Source organism: Musa acuminata, chromosome BXJ3-8 (assembly GCF_036884655.1).
Source record: "Musa acuminata AAA Group cultivar baxijiao chromosome BXJ3-8, Cavendish_Baxijiao_AAA, whole genome shotgun sequence".
NCBI lineage: Eukaryota > Viridiplantae > Streptophyta > Magnoliopsida > Zingiberales > Musaceae > Musa > Musa acuminata.
In genome coordinates, this window is record NC_088356.1 from 7082501 (window position 1) to 7102471 (window position 19971).

At 38.9% G+C, this 19971-nt stretch overlaps 2 protein-coding genes across 5 annotated transcripts; one reads left to right on the top strand and one right to left on the bottom strand.

The window, feature by feature from the left end:
* The first annotated feature begins 945 nt into the window (after positions 1–945).
* Positions 946–5584, top strand: LOC103993384 (zinc finger CCCH domain-containing protein 5). Its single transcript, XM_009413420.3, has 7 exons — positions 946–1282; positions 1426–1571; positions 1856–1927; positions 2109–2228; positions 2346–2633; positions 2726–3046; positions 4458–5584. Exons 1-7 carry the CDS (start codon positions 1216–1218, stop codon positions 4839–4841), a joined length of 1398 nt encoding a protein of 465 aa, XP_009411695.2. The 5' UTR covers positions 946–1215; the 3' UTR covers positions 4842–5584.
* A 4315-nt stretch (positions 5585–9899) lies between these two features.
* LOC135644572 (potassium transporter 7-like) lies at positions 9900–19800 on the bottom strand. Of its 4 annotated transcripts, none has more exons than XM_065162262.1 (9): positions 19524–19800; positions 18544–18787; positions 18206–18454; positions 18031–18081; positions 14316–14576; positions 14165–14217; positions 11912–12026; positions 11570–11824; positions 9900–11273 (listed from the first exon to the last, which is right to left on the bottom strand). In XM_065162262.1, exons 1-9 carry the CDS (start codon positions 19560–19562, stop codon positions 10186–10188), a joined length of 2355 nt encoding a protein of 784 aa, XP_065018334.1. In that variant the 5' UTR covers positions 19563–19800; the 3' UTR covers positions 9900–10185. The 4 variants fall into 4 exon arrangements, with proteins under 4 accessions (XP_065018334.1, XP_065018335.1, XP_065018333.1 ...); XM_065162263.1 differs by having other exon boundaries at positions 14316–14523; positions 18192–18454; positions 19494–19778; XM_065162261.1 differs by having other exon boundaries at positions 19494–19775.
* Positions 19801–19971: the final 171 nt, after the last annotated feature.

The following is a 19971-nucleotide window of genomic DNA, read 5'->3' on the forward strand; positions in this document are numbered from 1 at the left end:
ATCTCAATCAAGCATAATTATCCATTGAATGTAGCAATAGAGAACAGAATGGGCACTAACGTAGTCCAATTGGGTCCATAGCATCACATCACTAGTATTGGAATTAGATGGTATCGTGGCTACTCGCATTCCACAGATTGACGACACTGCTAACGGTGTCATTCTCTGCTGACCAAGACCCCTATTTGCTGCCACTAATATTGAAGCAAGTGTGCCAATTGACCGGTTTCTCCCTATTTATGACCTGGACACCTGGCGATCCAGGGATTAGTGCTACCGGGTGTCTCCGGTCACCCGCATCCTACTCCCTACAAGTTCATTAATTATACGCTTCTCCGTATCCAGAGAAAAGAAAACATCTCGTCGTCCTCAGAGGGGTTGATCATGGCCGTCGATGCTCCATCATCCGGTCGTGTTCGTCTCGCTCCTGTCTCATGCACGATCGGACTCACCCGTCTCGACCGAGCCAGGGAACAGCTTCCGACGAAGTCGGTTCCGCGGCCAGGCCAACGCCACCTCACAAAGTGGCGTAGTCCGAAACGCCGTCTGATGTCCTCGAACTTTAATTACCTATTTACCCCTATTCCCAACACAAAACCATCGGGTCGCCACTCCCTCTGCTCCTTATACTCACTAAATGGCCCTTAGCTGCCTCACTGCCGACACTTTCCCGTCGGATCCGCTGAAGCTCCGTCGGTAGCCCGTGATCGCCATCTTCAACTATACGCTCAACACGTGTAATCGCCGGCGTGCATCTCACCGTTGAAACCCCCCAGACACGATCTCCCGTGGGCAGGCTTTTCCGGTTATTTCGAAGGATTTAGTGTGGCATTCCTGGGAATTCACAATACAATAAAAATAAAAACATGAATAAAAGAAAATACGGCCACTGCCGCGAGGATGTCTTCCACTGTCTTTGGCGCGTATGTGAACTAACAACGGACGAGAAGAAAAAAAGGGTAAAAGAAATCAAATAAATGCGCATACACACATCCAGAAAGAGAACAGAAGAAGGGTGGGGTTTGTTTCTGATCATCATCATCGTCTCTCTATCTCTGTCTTGGAAAGAAGGAACGAAAAGGAAAAAGAGAAGAAAGAGAAAGAAAGATCTCGATCGGAATCGATCTTTCTCAAGGCCCAAACCCACTTCGTTTCTCTCAGTCCTCGCTTGATCTCGCCATTCCAGAACGTTCCGGAAGGTTCCCGAACCCTCCGATGGAGATGAACGAGCCCGGCTCCGCCGCCAAAGGCCCCCGCCCCGATCCCGACGCCGCCCTTGAAGGTAGTGCAGGATCGCTGTTGGTCCGATCGATTGCTTTGGGTCTGCAGTGGTGCTGGGAAGTTTGCTGTTAGGGTTTATTGTGTGGAACGGGAGAAGAAAGGGCGAAGCAAGTTCTTGATGATTATGTATTGATGTTAATGTAGAATCCATGTGGAGGTTGGGACTGGGCGAGGGCAGTTCTTCCTACCCGGAGAGGCCTGGTGAGCCGGACTGCTCCCACTACGTGCGTACCGGATCGTGCAGCTACGGCGAGAGGTGCCGCTACAATCACCCCCGTGATCACGGAGCTGTAAGGATTTCATCAACCTTTGGTTGGGATTTATTCTATTAGGGTTACCTGCACCTTTTTCTGTTATTGTTCTCTTTTTTTTTTCTTTAATACCTGATCATTTTTCCTGTTATATTGCTTTCTTTTTGATTGGGTGAATAAGATGTAGCTTGTCTAGAATGATGCAAGTTTGTGCCTGTAAGCAAGCCAGTTTGTGGCTTACCAAAGACAATCCATATATGTGAACCATATTACTAGCATTTGGTTTGTGATGTTGAATTAAATGATAGTGTAAACATCTTTAGTTAACTGGGGCTGGAACTGGAAGGACCGGGGCTGTTGAGTATCTGGAGCGAGCGGATCAACCTGTATGTGAGGTACCGTGCTTCCCATTTTTATAATTTGGTTTTGCCCGACTGAACACTGGGTAAGTGCACTTATACTAAAATGCGAATCTAATATTACAGTTTAATTATGAACATTCACCATATTGGATATTGGATTTTGTGGAGCTATTGAAATCTATTGTTTTAACTATGGTAAGATGGTCTTTTTCAGTATTATATGAAAACTGGAACTTGCAAATTTGGTGCTACTTGCAAGTATCGCCACCCCAGGCAAGGAAGTGGATCCATCCCTCCGGTCTTGTTAAATGACTGTGGATACCCACTGCGGCCGGTTGGAGTTTCTTATTCTATACCTTTTCATATTGCTCTATTCCATAATTACTTGCCACATTTATATTTTCTCTAACATTCTCTGTTTTTGTCATGCTGTCCAATGATGGAAATTTAGGGGGAGAAGGAATGCTCCTATTACATGAAGACTGGCCATTGTAAGTTTGGTTCAACTTGTAAATTCCATCACCCACAACAAGCTGAGGCTTTGGTGCCCTCGCCTGCACCTGCATTTTATTCACCGGTGCAGCCTCTGTCAATTCCTTCACCTCAACAGTATCCACCCATGGTTACTTGGCAGTTCACCAGGCCTTCAGTGTTCCCTGGTTCATATATGCCAGGACCTTATGCTCCCATGCTGCTCTCTTCAGGAGTTGTTCCAGTTCAGGGCTGGAATCCTTATCCGGTTTGTGAGACCCTTGTTGCTTAAGTTTTAGTACAAGAGGATAGGATGGAAAATCTGAGGTTTCTTATTTTGTCTTATTACATGCAACGCAGGTGCCTATGAGTTCGGTAGTTTCTCATGGAGGTCACCAAGCAGTTCAAGCTGGACAAGTATATGGGTTACCAAACCAGCCATTTCCTTCGATGCCTGCTTACCCTGGGCCTCTCACACCAGTATCCTCTTCGGTCGGCCCTTCAAATGCTAGTCTTAGAGGAGATAAGTTTCCAGAGAGACCTGGCCAACCAGAGTGCCAATTCTACATGAGGACAGGAGACTGCAAATTTGGAGCTACATGTAAATATCATCATCCTCCAGACTGGAGCATATCAAAGGGAAACTGTGTTCTTAGCCCCCTTGGCCTCCCACTTCGTCCGGTATGCTTCTCTACCACCTGTCATTATCTGTCATAAAGAGAAAAATGATCCGATTCTATATGCCATTTCTAGTTTTTGAAAACTTGATGCACATTTCCCAACTGTATTGGGCTGCCACTGTCCTCCATTGAGCTTAACCAGGGCATATCTAAGTCTGTAAGTAGGACACACATTCTAAAGCAAAAACTGCATTTGGTTTTGCCAAATATTTGAAGTTGTACAAGTTAAGACTTAAATTACTTTGTATTGCATGGAAAAATGTTGTATTTGAGGCCTATAAGTAGTATAAAGCACATGATAGAACAAACGTTTTGGATTTTTTACAAAATAACCTTTTATATTAAATGCTAATACGGTTCCTGCTTATATTTCTCTTGGTGGGATCAATGAAAAAACCAATTATTTTTCGATATAGACAATTTTAAGTCTGATTATACCTGAGAATTAAGATTTACAATTTTACATAATGAAAACACTGGAAGGTAACAATCCTGGTGAAAAATAAATTTAACTTTCGTCACCAAATAACAGATGAAAATTTTATCCTATTACAATCTTTAAATCTTTAATTTTCGGTGTTGGCTGTGAGAAATGGGAAGATACTTTGCAGATTTTTTTTTAAAATATGTCTAGGATCGTTGAAATCGGATGGGCAGCACAATATTTAAGCTGTTTCACCAACAGATATTCAGGTTTGTGTTTTGGTAATCTTTGCTTGAAAACAGCTATTGCTGTAGTATTCATGGTTCTCTTTTAATTACTTGGCCATCCTTGGCAAAGAGAAGAATTTCTTTCACTATAAATTTGAATTTTTCAATAAATTGAGAAGACTTCTTATTGGCAATCTTCTCATCTGCTTATTTTGAAAAAACCAGTCACTGATATAGTTGGTTCTATAAGACTATTTCCTGTTTTGTGGTAAAATTAGATAGCAAATCTTCCTACCTATCAATGCAAGGACAAAAATATATTTTATGGATCATATCTTGGTTGTATAAAGATATGGTGGTCATTTGAATTTGTGTAGTTCAGGAATTGAGAAACTTGAGCCAATTGTTAAGTTACCAAAATTTCCATGTTATTTATTACTCCAGATTGATGATTTCTGTAGTTTTTGAGTGAAGCCTTGTTTCCAATAAACAAATGCTCTTCAAGCCTTCGGAATCTTATTATATAGTTTCTAGCTCGAAAACCATGTAGGAAGTTGTAAGATCAATGAAGTCGTATGAATCTTTTAATAGTTTCTTAGCTCTGCAATTCTTTGATCTTTTTCTACGATTCATTTTTCTGCTGACAGGAAGTAGGCATATCCATTTGTTGATGATAGCTATATTTTTGTTCATAATTATTTTTTAAAATTTTCACATTCTTTTGGAGTATTCTTGTGTTTCTGATCAAATACTTGTGACAGGGGGCTCAACTTTGCAATTACTATGCACAACACGGAATGTGCAAGTTTGGGACAACATGCAAATTCGATCATCCAATGGGAACTCTGAGCTGTAGTCCTTCTGCATCTTCACTCTTTGACATGCCAGTTTCTCCCTACCCTATTGGATTATCTGTTGCTACCTTCGCCCCATCCTCATCATCCTCAGAGCTACAACCTGAATTCAGTTCCAGTAAGGAATCTTTCTCTAGCAAAATGTCATTCGGGAGCACATCTAGTGGTTCTATCGGTACATTATTTTCTAATACGGGTTACCTTCCCCACTTGTTTATCCGGCATCAAACCCCTACGTCGAGTAGTGGTGGTTTCATTGCACCCGGTGGTGAAATCTCAAGTTCAAGCTGAGAAAAGCAGATCTCCCTTTATAGTCATTTCCAAGTATGTACTAAGCCTCTAATTCCAACTCATTATTCATTGGTGTTGGAGGCACAATATATTATTTGTTTCTTTTTTGTCCGGTCAAAATTTTGTAACTCCTCCAAATTGCTCATCTCATCCAGCCTCCTCCCGGTTTTTAGCTTTCATGACCTTGTTTATACAATCCTCCTAGACCGACCCTCTTGTGAAATAAGCTATGGCATATCTGAAGATGTCATAGCAAAATCCTAAGCCTTACACTTTTGTCTTTTCTTGATATCTGGCCAACAAACCCCAAACCCCTCCCCCCCCCCCCCCCCCCCCCAACTCTTCCTTCTTCAGTCAATTAAGCATCAATTTTTGATCTGTCTGCTATTTTCTATGAAAACTTTTTTATAAATCTTTTCCTCGTGAAAAAGGATAATGTGTTTCATGGCTCAGATTTCTGCACTAGTTTAGAATCCAAGCTTCGACATCTTCTTGCATTACAGTTCTCTGTGACGCAGGTTACTGATATGCAACTCAAGCAAGATATCCCCACAGTTGTGCTCAAGCAATTCCTTAACTTGGTAACCCTGTATCTAGCGTTATCATTCCAAGCAGCACCAATGGACTCACATGTACTTGTGGTCATGGAAAAACCTCCTGCTGCTTGCTTGTAAGAATAAATGCATAGTGGTATAAGAACATTTGGATTTAGAATGAATCTTTCAGTTAGTTGTGAATTTTCATTCAACCTTCATTTGCTTGCATATGGTATTCATGTTACATTCATATGTCGTCGGTCCACGTTAATAGCCTTTCAGTAAGAATAAATGTGCCAAGATATTAGCACAGTTCATCGTATACTGTCATAGCATCTTCTGTATGCAACTTGAATCTTGATTTCAACATGTTATGTAACAGACTGAAAAGGAAAGTATTCATGAATGACACTTCCTTTTCGTTGGAACTGTGTTTTAGTTCTTTGGAGATCAGCTGCACAAAGGCAGAAATCTAGAACTTAGGTCAAATTCCAGGCTTCTACATGCTGTCATGCCTCTCGTGTTCCTATGTCGAAGAATTAACATTGATCTACACTTTTTGACTCCTTTGTGATTGATCCCTGCCTGATATCTTCTACTTTTGAAAGATGAGAGCATGGCAGCCATCTTGAATCATGATTTTGGTGTTATGATACTCATGCATGGTTCTTTGACCAGTGCAGTCCGATTCCCTACAAGTCCATGATGATCAAGCATCCGTCCAATTCCAAAAACATCACACCGCATCCTGATGACGAAGCTGCAGGTCTCAGTAAGAAATCATGAATGAAATCCACTGCTACACCGATCGAATCAACCGCGTGATGGGAATCGAGGCTCCAACCACGCCGCTTTCATGGATTTGGTTGCGTCGGTCGTCGTCGTGCCATCGGCCGCGTACTCACAAACGAAGGGGAAAAAATCCACGACGTCGTCGACCATCATCTGCAGCGAGCAAAACGACACGGAGATGCGCTTCTGTCCGGACCTCCGCAGCCAGTCTTCACGATGAAGATTCACAAATTCGTCGAGGAAAGTGGAGTCGGGTATCTCCCGATCATGATTCAGATGTCGATGGCGCAGCAAGAAATCCTCGAAGCTGAACGAGAACACTAAATTCGAGCTGACGAAGTCGACCGATTCGTTGATATCGAGGCGGTCGTAGGAAGCGGCGCACTGTCGCCGGTGGTCGATGCCATCCAGCGTCTCGATAGGAGGCCGCACGTCCTCCACCAACACCCTCTCCCACATGTCGTCGCCCACACTGAACCGGCCGATCTCCACCACCGAGGCGCCGAGGCGGTGCACTGCAAACACCACGCAGTCCGGAGAGGTCGGAGGCTCCGTGAATGTGAACAGTCGGTGGGAGCTCTTCCTATCCGGGTACATCACTAGGTTGATGACCTGTGTGGAGAAGGGGTTGAAGAAGAACAGCTCCCTCTCCCGGGTGGCCAGCAGCCATCCGTCCTTGGATTCCATGCACGTTGCGCCCCGGAGGTGCGGCAACGACATCTCGCAGCATTTTGGATGAAGGTGATCGTACAAGTAGCACTTGTTACCGCCGTCGACGCCGACATCGTAGAGCAACATCCACGGGCGCTCCTTGGAGAACTCGGCGATGTGGGAGCAACCCGATGGGAAGAGCCGCCAGTTCTTGCAGACGCCGCGAAAGCTCAAGTAGTCTATGAGGGGCAGGCGGGCGGAGATGTTGCCGAGGGGATCGTCAAGCAGGTCCGACCAGCTTGTGGCTCTTGTCTTCGCCGTCGATGGAGGGACGGCGCGTGAAGCTTCTTCTTCATCTTCAACAGCAGCAGCAGCGTGGTTGGAATTAGTTTCCATGCGCACTGTGTCCAGCGAACGAGCAAGTCCAAAGGAAATCAATTAAACGCCTTGCTCGAAGAAAGCCAAAAGAGAAGAAGCGACACGGTATCTTTGACATGTCCTCAAACCAAAAAGAAAGACGACTACAGAAAGCGGAGTCTGATTCAAGAAGTCTCATGGAAGGTCAGACTGATGAAACGTAAAGACACCATCGACGACAAGAAACATCGTTCAAGATGTCAACAACTCCGAGGTAATGTCGATCACCTGACGGTTCTTTTCTCTTAATCGTAATGTTCTCTATGTCTTTCTCTAAATCATACCAACACTTGTATCTCTCTCTATCTACGATCGATTCTACTATATATATGTATGTATATTTCCCATACGATGAGCACAGATCGAATGCTATGTATGAAGAGAAACAAGACCAAAGAAACGAAATGAACCTTTGCTTCGATCCTTTTCTATCGAGTCGTAGGAGAAACCAAAGAAGGAGGAGGAGGAGGAGGAGGAAAGCAATTGATGACTTGGGTATAAGTAAAGCGGAAAGAAGGAAAGACTTCATTTGTTAGGCCGTTTTTGGGTGGAAAACTATGGAGTTAAACTGAAAGATCAATCAATCAGGAAGAAGTATGATTGATTGAGAAAGTAAGAAGAGAGAATAGATGGAGGGTGGGCGTACTGCAAATTGGACTAGGAATGAATGAATATATATAGCTAATGAATGTTCTTCTTTTGTTTTTTGGATTTGTTGGCCTAATATTTGCAACTAGAGGTGGAATTTAGGGACCATGTCGATCAGTTTGACATCGACTCAAAGCTATGGTTGATTTTATATGACCCTAAAATGTGAAGCCGTCCAATATCGGATGTTGAGTTGATTTACAGGATTTCATAGATACATTATTATTATTATTATTAATTTGAGATTAATGATTTATAAGTATTAATTTGATTTAAAGTTAGATTCAAACTAATTGTAGGATTATGATTATGATTAAAAATTCTAATACAGAATTAAGTATTTAATGAATGGTAGTGTATTGATACTCCCATTTCGCTGGTAGGAATTGCTTTTGCTTTCTTTTTTCTTTGATTACTAGTATGTTTTGTTTTCGGTTCACCGAGTTGTCTCTTGCCTATCCATGGGTTTAATAATAACTTGAAAGGTTAGCCTATCGAAGAATCTCTATGCTTATTTTCAACTCCTCGAATCATTTTATTACTTGCTATATTTTGAATCTCACGAATGGCATTAAGATTGAGTACTTATAAGATTTTCTCTAATAGATATAGAGAGAATCGAGAGAAGAGTTCTATAAAGTTTATGTAAGAAAGTGTGTAAGTGTTTGAAAATTTTTTTTTTCTTATATAGCAAAGAATTTGATTTTTTTCCATGAACTTTTTTTATCGAGTTTTTGGTATATTCCATGTAAATTTATATAATTTTCTCTTTTAATTAATATTCAGAATATATTTATGAATCATGTGAAAGGAATGTCGTAAATTTATATAATTTTTTTATTTTAATTAATGTCAAAAATATATTTTATTATAAATTAATAAACTTACATATACCATTGCAAAGAACTTAGATAATTAACAGTCAGCATAATAACATCAGAAACCAAATTTACAATAATACTCATTTGGAAAATGTGGGGAACCACGATGGATTAAATAATTGGAGAAAATAATAAACAGAATATTTGGTAAATTTTAATATTTTAAAATTTTATTTATAACCACGATCGACGGTAGTTGAATTTAGTTTATTATATGCATTTCAACAAGATTGACATATATGAAAAGTCAAAAATATTTGAAGGGATTATAAAATTAAAACCTAAATATAGGATATATATAAATATTATAACAAGAAAAAAGAAATGTTGAGATAAATATGACCACCTTACATTGATAGGATAGATAATTTTTCTTCTGTGACAGAAGAGATCATGTAACTACACAAACAAGATATGTATATTTACATGTAGTCAGGAAGATTACATGATCTCTGTGAAAGGGGAGAGGTCATACCATTAAGCATTACACCATTAACACAGCAAAGTAGTGGCTTGCTTGCAGATAGCAGCCATTCTGCATTCCATGCATGAAGGGATAAGCCTTATCAAGCTGCAAGTCACCAAGAAAAAGCCATCAGTCACTAATCCATTATGAAGATTTTGCTCACTGTAACATGTGGTTTTTGTAGATAATAAAAACTAATAAACTTCCTACAGAAGCTCTTGACAGCTATCTTTTGTTAGGTAAGCCATTTCAGAATTTACCATCAACTTCAAATGACTGATGATTGGTTCAATCATTGATATCAGACAAACTAATTCTTTTGCTGCAGCACTTCAGATTTTGCAGTGTCAGATACAAAGGACATTGGATCTGCAAATTCCTCTGCCATCCACCATTCCATGTGTATGCGTTCACATACACTTCACATCTTAATCTGCAATCCACTTATATGTTACTTGAATGATGTCTCATACAATGCAACACTTCAATAACTGTTTAAAGCAATAAGGAGATGAAGAAAAGAAAATAAAGGGAACATTAATTGTTTTCCCAGTCTAAATAAAAATGACATTACAAATCTCAACTAGAGAGAGACAATGCAATTATTGTCAACTTAAGGAAGCTTATGTCCTACACTGATCAACTTCCTCTAGGCTATTACCACAAATGAGGTAAGCTGTATCTTTGCATTTAATTGCAATGATGTCGGTCACAATGTTTGATAGCGATAAGATCCAGCTGGAACTGCATCCTGTAGAAAGTAGTATACCACAAGATATGACACAACATGTTCTAACAACTGCTTATATTACACCAAGAACTAGTACAGGCAGACTTAAGCCAAATAGGTAGTGAATGGCTAAAATTTTCATATATTGCAGCAAAACTTTTGCTTCTCTGACTTCCTCTTTGACACTGAGAACATATACATATTATGTATAAAAATGAACTTACTAAACATGGTAGATCATCCCCACTTCAATGAGGCTTATGTGAGGAATATTCAAAGCCACTGCAGGACCCCTGCAATTCTTACGGAGGAAAGAGTAGGCAACATCAATGGCAATTTTTTTCATGAAAGATGATGTCTTCCTGGCCTTTACATAAGAATGACCCATTATATAGGCAACTCCTGCTTGCTTAGCTTCCAACAGTGCCATTAATTCTTCTTTAACCTCACAGTTAATATCTTCTGTTTCAGACAACTCGATTTGCACCCGATGACGATGACTAACATGAGGTGATTCTTCCTCATATAGGGACTGCAAACTTTGCAGCGTTACGGATTTGCTGCTCCTGATAGGGGTAGAATTACATTCACTCTCATCAGCATCCCTTGTCACCAACCTAGTACCAGATGTGTCAGTAGTTCGTATGACGACCATTCTTCCTTCTGGAGATGAATCATAACTTCCAGTGGATGACCCCTCACCTTCCATCTGAATGAACTTGGCAATGCTCAATATCAATTGATTCTCAAAGTTGTCTTCAACTTTCTGCACATCTTTGTAGCCATATCTTATGATGCACCTATACATTCTGTAGGTTCTGGGGCCAATCCGTCCTATGAGGTATTGTTCATCTGGTGGAATATATGGGACCGGTACTGATTTCATGCAGACAAAGACAAGAACTTGATGGAAAGCAGGAAGGTTGGTCACAAAATGGGAGAAGATAGATGGCACACCAGTAGCTAGCTCTGTGTAAATAAATCCCATTCCTGGGACACGAACAATCCCAAGGCTGGGGCCAAGAGTGAGAATCCATTTCATTGAGACCTTGTTTTGTAGGTTAAAAAGGTACTTTTCGTGAGTGCCATAGTGCCAGACATACATGATGACCATGAAGATAAAGGAGAGCACAAAAGGCACCCATCCTCCCTGAGGAAACTTAATGAGAGAAGAGGAAAGATAGGCACCCTCGATAGACCCAAAGAAAATGAGAAATAGAAGGGCAAATTTGACACTGTTTTGCCACACAAAGATAATAACTAATGCCATCAGCCATGTGGTAATAAACATCACAGTCATGCTTGCTATACCTGAAATCAAAGATAAAAGTACAATCCTGCTTAGCAGATAATATAAAGATGATCAACAACCAATATTGGTTATAACTGCAAACACATTGAAGTAAAAACATGGATGACAGAGACCCACAAGTAAGATTGTGGTTATAATACAGATTCCAAGCATGTACCATCAAACCTAACTATGACTATATATAGAATGACATGCAATGAAGATCCCTGGAGCCAATAGAAATTTCAGAATAGATAAAATCAGACCTGACATTTGGCATGTCTATCATGCTGATCAGTGAAGGAAACAACCTTACCGTAAGCATTTCCAATTATGGTTGTGTCACGAAAACCAAGTGTGACAGAAAGACAAAGAACCATAAGGATCCAGTTTATTTCAGGTATATATATCCGGCCGTGGATCCATCTTGATGTATGGACAATTTTGACACGTGGAAAGCATCCCAACGAATGACATTGCTTCACAATGGAGAAAGTAGCAGAGATGACAGATTGACTAGCGACTATAGCAGCAAGAGACGAGATCACAAAAACAGGCCAAAAAACTGATTCTGCAAAAAAATAATATAAAAGAATTCAAGTAAATGTTCATCTTTGGGCATTTTTTAGAGTAGCAATCCCAATGCGTGAAAACTTACGTGGTATAGATTCGAAAAAGCTGCTAGATACATCGTGTATATTTTTAGAAAGAAATGCTGCTTGCCCCATGTATTGCAGTACTAAACATGGATAAATCAGACCAACAAATGCTATCTGCATAAAAAGTTCCATGGAGATTGAAGGTATCAATGACATGAGAAATTTAAGATAAAACACAGTGGCAAGTCAGAATTTGTAGGTAGAAGCTTTCAATTACACGGGCCACAAAATAACGAAATTCCAGTATACAATGATCTACTGGAGCAAACATTCTATGGCCAATTTTTCCCCCTGAAAAGTCCTTGCCCTAAAACCTTCTAGAAGACCTTTTATGAGACAATTGAGTGAAGTAATATTGAAGTTATTTAACAGAAAAAAGAGGTGGAAATGGGAGAAACATGAGAAAAATAAGAGTGGGAATAGTTGTAATTGTCTCTAAAGAGAAAGTGAAGCAAGAGTGCATAAACATATGAGACCCTTCCACTTACGGCTAAAGGAGTAGAATAGTCACATTTTCACATTTTACATCATTTAGAGTTGTTCCAATGAGTATAGGAACTAAGCCCCATGTTGAGTGCGAACACTTAAAGGAGTATAGGAACTTGTATTATTGTTTATCTGTTTGTATGGTTTATTTATGTTCCCAATAAAGTTAGTCACAAAAAATGGTCTGTACTGACATAGGTTACTTATAATTTGTCGTCGTATGTGCAAAAGCTTGTTGCCAAGTAAAAAACCCTGCTAGTTGGATGAATCAGGAAGAATGGAATTTTGAGCTGCTTCAACAATTATGGTGCATCATATGGTGCATAACGGGACAGAATAACTACACGATTGTTCTTTAACTACAATTTAATTTTTTTAATGTGAGAAAGCTGGTGGCAAAGTAAAAGAGTTGGACGAATCAGAAGATAGAGTTTTGTGCTTATTTAGTTGTGATATCATATGGTGCATAACAGGACGAGAATAGCTACTATTTTACCTAAAACTTAAACCTCACTTTTAAAATGATAGACTTTCATTTTAATTGGTTTTGTAATAATAATGGGATAGCAAATGACTGTTAAGGGCAGTAAATTGCCATATGGACATCTCATGTGAATATCGATGAGATAATTCTTATAGCAAATTAAATAAAATTTCCAGCTGAATTTCTAGCTTGGACAGATGTTGCCACCATAGTCATTCCACTACCATGGCAATGTAGTAAATGATCAATACTAAGCCAAAGTGGTTAAGAATGTATGACTGAATAGAAAGGTGGCCTTGGAAAACATAACTAGCATGAAGTAAACATGATGAAAACATTGTCAAAATAGTTCTAGTGTATAATTACAGCATCATCAATCAGTTTAAACTACAAGGTGTCAGGGACTTCAATGTTTGTGCATAGATCTCTGAAAGTAATCTTTCTTTAGAGAACTAATTTGCCAATTCTTGTGTGTTGTTTGAAACTTTGAATAGAAGATTTTCTCTTCCTTTAGTATAAGTATCACAAGCAGCATTAAGATGTAACATATTATGGTTGACACACACTTTAAAACAAGCATCATAAGCAGCATTGAGATGTAATGTCTTATAGTAGATGTCCAAGCTCCCTCATTGAATTCTGTTCATCTCACAACCAAGATACCAAATGTCCTAAATTACTTGATCTGAATAAAGCATAACACGCCAACCTAATGTTTACATATGATATCGCTGATAGATGTTACATATACAAGAGAGAATACAGTTGATAGAAAAAGGTTGCAGGGACTGTAAAACGATCGGTACACTTTCCAATAATAAGGTTAGTCAATTGAACTAGAAACTTATCTGAACAGACCACATTTATGATTCACTTGCAATGTTTTTAAAAAGAGAAAATTGAGATCAGCTTTAATATGAATTATGTAATTTTAAGAAGCATATCAAGGAGAATATTATAATCAAACTTATTAAATTATTCAATTGATTTACATATATCACACATTCTCAGAGATAAGCAAAAGAGTGATACATACGAATATCAAATATAGTTCTCCTTACCATACCTACAGGTTAATCAAAGACAGATTTCTTGAACATGGTCAAAGTCTGAAACCTGACTTTGGAGAGTAGCAAATATTGACAATTCATTTATTCCAAGAGTTTCATATTGCTTCTAGTGTACTATCGGCAATTCATTTAAAAATTTCAGCTTTATCTGAATATTCATTCTTGAAACAAGAATTATCACAAATATATAATGAGATATTTGGAACACATACCCTGATGGATGTCTCATTGAAGTGTCCAAGATCTGCAAACATAGCTTCAGTACCTGTAAATCACTCCAACTTAGAAATAGATTGCTATATACTAGCTAAACTGAAGAAGAACATTCACAAAAGAGAAGGCAGCATAAGCTCTGATATCAACCTGTAACTGAAAGAAGTATTCCCCCAAGGGAAATCCAACCATCTTTTCCTGTGTGCTCAAAAAACTTGACAATGTAATGTGGAGAAAGAGCATGGATTATTCTGGGGTTCCAATAAATTGTATTGTACAAGCCAATTGCAGCAATGAACAAGAGCCAAATGATAACAACAGGAGCAAACATGAAGGCCACCCTCTGAGTTCCCTTGTGCTGCAAGGCAAAGAGTCCAACCAGCACAACACAGGAAATGATTACCACCTCACCTATGTTAGACAGAAGATCAAATATTGTGATATACAATGTAGTGAAAATGTAGAAACTAATGCAAATTCAAGTTTCAAATAACCTTCTAGATGATTTAAGAAAACATACTTAAGCAAGAAGTTCTAGATGGCAGGCTTGGAGTTGCATAAGGAAATTCGCCTATTAAATTGACCTGATTGCTGCAGTATGAAGTAGAACAATTGCCAGCACCACTGCTTCCATAGCAAATTAAGCCAATATTGGGAGTTGCCATCAAACCTTGTCGCCTTTACATGATGGCTAAACCAACTCTACTATATTGGCTTTGCTTACAATAGAAATCTATGGTTATCAACCATCTCAAGCATTACCAGATCCGCTTAAGAGGCATGACCATCTACTATACAACCACAACAGAGCCAGAGATATTTGGTAATGTCACTGTCAGTCAAAATTCTTGTCATTTCATCATGTGATTACCAAGGGGAGCAACATAATATTGTTTCCAACTTTTAGCCTAAGCCACAATAGACATTGCAACTGTACATCAACATTTTTTGCTAAGAGGCAAAGAATAATGTCCCATGTTTAGCAAAACCCAAGCTGGCTTATCAAAGTTGAGAAATTCTTTTACATGGCAACATTCATAGGAAGCAAATTGGCACTACGACTGCCCGCTATCGTATGAAAGGCATGCCAAAGAGTGGGCCTTAGTCTCATGGTAAAGATGCTCATTTGCATCTAGTGACCAAAATTTAAGTTGTGGAAGCAGCCTCTCTATTTGTGTTTTGTACGGATATGATTACATATATTGACCCTCCCAAGACCCTCTACTAGTGGAAATCTTGTGCACTGGGTTGCCATTGTTGAGAGGCATCCTAGTAATACAAGTGGTGTCTCATGCAAGTTGCAAGACCAACTAGGAGCAAATTTTTGTTCCGATGACTAGATTTTGACCATCATGGATCATCAAATAAGCAGTGGCACTTCATATGCTATGACAATGCATAGAAAATAATTAAAAAAATAAATAAAAAGCGAAGTAACATGATATCTGAACTTTCTCATAATAATTATTTAACTTATTTTGATACGTTTATTTGGTAGATTTAACGAGCAACTAAATAGCAAAGCCCACAATACTACTTGATGTGTTCAATGAGGCATAGACGCTCAACTGAGTTCCCTACATATTGATGTTGCATGCACTATCTCGTGGTGTTAGAATTAAGTTAAACTTAATCATGACTAGACTAGTCATGATCACACTTTGACTACTAGTCTTGCTAGCATAATTTCAGCTCCACCTAATGCAACATCAACATTTTTTGTAAAGCCAATCAATAGCAACCAATTTCAGCTAAGTAGAGATCTCCTCTTTCTCATTATTTCAGTTATAAAGTTACTGTTCTAATTTGACATATCTCTAGGAAGTTTACTTCCCCTAAGTTAGAGAAAGTAAGCATTAAAGATGCACTCTTAACACTTTCATTAGTGCTCCAAATAAGAATCATGTGCATGTATATGAATGCAATACATTTTTCAGACATGAATGCATATGTGTGTGTGTGTATAGTGAAGTGTTACTACAAAAAATTGGACTCAAGTTCCCTGTCAAATGGTCCTGTACCTTTCTTTTCAAAAAGTCACCTTATAACTGGGAATAAAAAAGAGATTTCTTTCTAGATCAAATTCCCATAAATACAGAACCATATTAAAAGATAGATTTATGCCAAGTTTGTGTATTATGGTTCAAACCAAGAACTAATGCTTTCTTTCTAAAGCAATAACACCTGTGGACCTGTGGACCTAGCCCATTGATCAAATAGGCAAGTGAACAGAGAAGATAATTCTCCAACCTTCATCAAACAACTTAGGCTACACAAAAAACTATTAAATTTTTGCTACACAACCTTCATCAAACAGAGAAGATAATCCCTTATAGTTTGCTCGTGTCTAAAATAACTCTTAAATTTTAAAAAACGTAACATATAAGCCCCTCCCATCAAGTCTGAGTTAACAGACATTAGAGTTTGCTTATGTGGCATGTTGACTCATAATAAACTATTAATATAATGACACATGTAATTTAAGTTTAAAAAAATATCCATTTTAGCCCATGTGGTTTTGGTTATAGATCATTTAAGCCCTTATGGTTTTGCTCGTGTATAAAATAATCCCTACATTTTCAAAAATATAGTATATAAGCCCCTTTGTCAAGTCTGAGTTAACAGACGTTATAGTCTACTTACGTGACATCCTAACTTACAATAAACTATTAATATAATAACATATATTTTTGAAAACAAATTGAGACCACCATCAATGGCGGGAGGAGGCATCTTCGTGGAAGTAACCATCGATAGCAGCACCGAGCCGCTGTTGCCTAGTAGGGCTTCGGACGCACGCAGTCTCTCCCGCGCTGACGACAAGTTCAGGAGCTTCCGGTCTTGCCTCAGGTGGATGTGTTGATTAGTTTGACGCTAGGCATGCAATGGTCTCCTAGTCCCTCTTCCTCCTCCTGGGCGTCTTCGTCCCCATCGCCTCCTACTTTGTCCTCTCATACGCCTCCACCCGTCATGCCTACAACATTGTGGTCCAGCTCTCCCTCACCTTCACCTTTAACCTCTCCTACCTCTACCTCTCCGCCTATGTCTGTTGTTTCCTCTTCCTCGACAGGATAAACTTTTTTTTAACTTAAATTACATATATCACTATATTAATGATTTATTGTGAGTCAACATGTTACATAAGCAGACTCTAACGTATATAAACTCAAGCTTGACGGGAGGAACTTATATGCTATGTTTTTAAAAATATAATGGTTATTTTAAACATAAGTAAACCATAAAGGCTTAAGTGGTCTATGACCAAAACCACAAGAGCTAAAATTAATCTTAACCCATATATATATATATATATATATATATATATATATATATATATATATATATATATATATATATATATATATATATATATATATATATATAGGGAATCCAAACCAGTAATCGCTTAAAAGGGGCTTGGTTGCTTTAACAACCAAAGCTAGTGGGCATCGGCCCAAACAATTGCATCTATATAATGGTTATTTTAAACATAAGTAAACCATAAAGGCTTAAGTGGTCTATGACCAAAACCACAAGAGCTAAAATTAATCTTAACCCATATATATATATATATATATATATATATATAGGGAATCCAAACCAGTAATCGCTTAAAAGGGGCTTGGTTGCTTTAACAACCAAAGCTAGTGGGCATCGGCCCAAACAATTGCATCTATTAAAATATTTTTCTGCTACTGTATTAAGACTAAGGTTGGCTAAGGATCAATGAGATTAAAACCCTTGAAAATCAAATTTTAAAACCAGGCAGTTGAAATGCATTTCCATCATAATAAAGAGATGAGAAATAAGAGAACCATGACATTTTCATATATAAAAGAAAGGCCAAAGAATAAACAACACATACCATCAACCAATTTTTTGGCACGAACTTGCAATCCAGAAATTGATGAGAGAACTGCAACATAGCAAAATTTATTTTGAGAATGAGATGGAGACGAAAAACAAAGAGTTTTAAGAAATAAAGACCAAATTTTCATTCCCTAAAAAGAAGGGTTACATAATTACATATGGCAGTATACCAGAAATTGCTGGCGTAAGAACCCCATCTCCTATCACCATGCACGCACCAAACAGAACAATAAGAAGTAAGCATGTACGCAGTCTTTTGTGCTTCTCCAAAAACCTTTTTAATGGAGAGTAAATAGAAATTTGAGGAATGTAACCAGCTCTATAATATGTGGAAAGCTCCTCATCAGCTGCTTGCTGATTAGGAAGTAAGCTAAGCTTTGCATGTCTGCAGAGCAATGAGTACAAAGCAAATGTTCCACCTATGAGCAGTTCCATTATTATGAGTGACAAAGGTGGGAAAAAGGAAATACAAAAGAGAAAGAGAAGGCTACATTATCAAGAGTCTGACCTTCACCGTTATCATCAGCACCTAAGACTATCATCACATATTTAAGCAATGGGATTAGGGTGAATGTCCAGAATATCAAGGAAAATACACCAAATACTGTCTGCTCATCTCGATAATTGTTCAGCCTTCCTGCAAAACAACTTGCATATACATAGATGGGAGAGGTACTCAAGTCTCCATATACGACTCCAAAACTCTGATATGCTAAAAGAAGCAGACGTTTGTAATCACTCTTCCAATTAACCTACAAACACAAATAATGATCAACATTCATCAAACAATTCTATCAGTGAAAAAAAGAAAAAAGATATTTGCACTGAACCTAATAGCACGCCTCGAGTAAAGTAAATTGGTTGACAGAAAATCTAATGACATACAAGCAAACATGCTTTTGATGTATTCCTTCTTCAACTATCCTGTAACTGGCAAATGAAAACTTCCTATGCGATCACTTTCTATAAAAACAAAATAGCATACATCTATCAGATAAGTATGTTTAATTCCCCACTCTTTCAATATGAAAACAATCCTCTGTCTTCCAAAGTCATAAATAGAGATTAGCCATGACGGAGAGAAATCTCATACAAGTCGAACATCATCCAACCCGGAATTAAATCAACAGAAATGCTATAGCTACAAATTAAATCTTGAACTCCAATTGATCAAAAGTCAAAAGAATGGAAGGTGGTCATCTACAACCAATGAGTAGAAACGCAAAACTTACAATCGACTCGGATACCATTCCAAAAATTGGTTTCTTTTACTTTGTTCTCGTACCATAAAATCGAAGGGTTTCAACTAAAGATAGAATCCCAAATCCAGTATGAAACCTCCAGATCCATAATGAGGGTGGTCATCATTACCAACCAGCACAGCTACAGAAACCGAAGAGCACGAAAACAAGAAGCAGCAGACAACTAAAAGTAAACTCTGGGATTGAAGCCCCTAACGATTTGTCGACGGAATGGAAGGTGTCTGACCAGCCGATCGTGCGGAATCGAACCAATCTCTTGATCCATTGTCGTTCGACGGATTTGTGCCCGTCGTCGCCACTTCCGCTGCCACTGCCGCTGCTGTTTCTACGCCCAGAACGGATCACTCCGAATCTCCAAAATAATCCGCAGCGAGCTCGGAGAGAGAGAGACGGACGAGAAACTCCAGTTTATAGCGAACGCGGCGCGCTGGTTCTTTTTGGATCCTTGCACTGGCGGTGGATTTAAGATAGCCATCGCCGCCGAGACGCCGTCTTGGCTGAAGCGGGGCCTACGCTCGGGCACTAGGTTTCTACCCTTCTTGCCGACCCGCCTGGCGGAGCACGGCAATCGGGTAGGATGTGCGGGACCCGCAAGTAACACGTGGGGGCACTCACTAACTAAAAATACAAACTGCTCAAAAGGATAACATATTTTGTAGTGGGACCCACCAGAT

Coding starts and splice junctions, on each gene's coding strand:
- LOC103993384 (XM_009413420.3), top strand. CDS start 1,216: ATGGAGATGAACGAGCCCGGCTCCGCCGCCAAAGGCCCCCGCCCCGAT. Junction 1,283..1,425: donor TCCCGACGCCGCCCTTGAAG/GTAGTGCAGGAT, acceptor ATGTTAATGTAG/AATCCATGTGGAGGTTGGGA. Junction 3,047..4,457: donor TTGGCCTCCCACTTCGTCCG/GTATGCTTCTCT, acceptor TACTTGTGACAG/GGGGCTCAACTTTGCAATTA.
- LOC135644572 (XM_065162261.1), bottom strand. CDS start 19,562: ATGGATCAAGAGATTGGTTCGATTCCGCACGATCGGCTGGTCAGACAC. Junction 18,082..18,205: donor TCTTACGCCAGCAATTTCTG/GTATACTGCCAT, acceptor GCTATGTTGCAG/TTCTCTCATCAATTTCTGGA. Junction 11,825..11,911: donor CTTTTTCGAATCTATACCAC/GTAAGTTTTCAC, acceptor ATTTTTTTGCAG/AATCAGTTTTTTGGCCTGTT.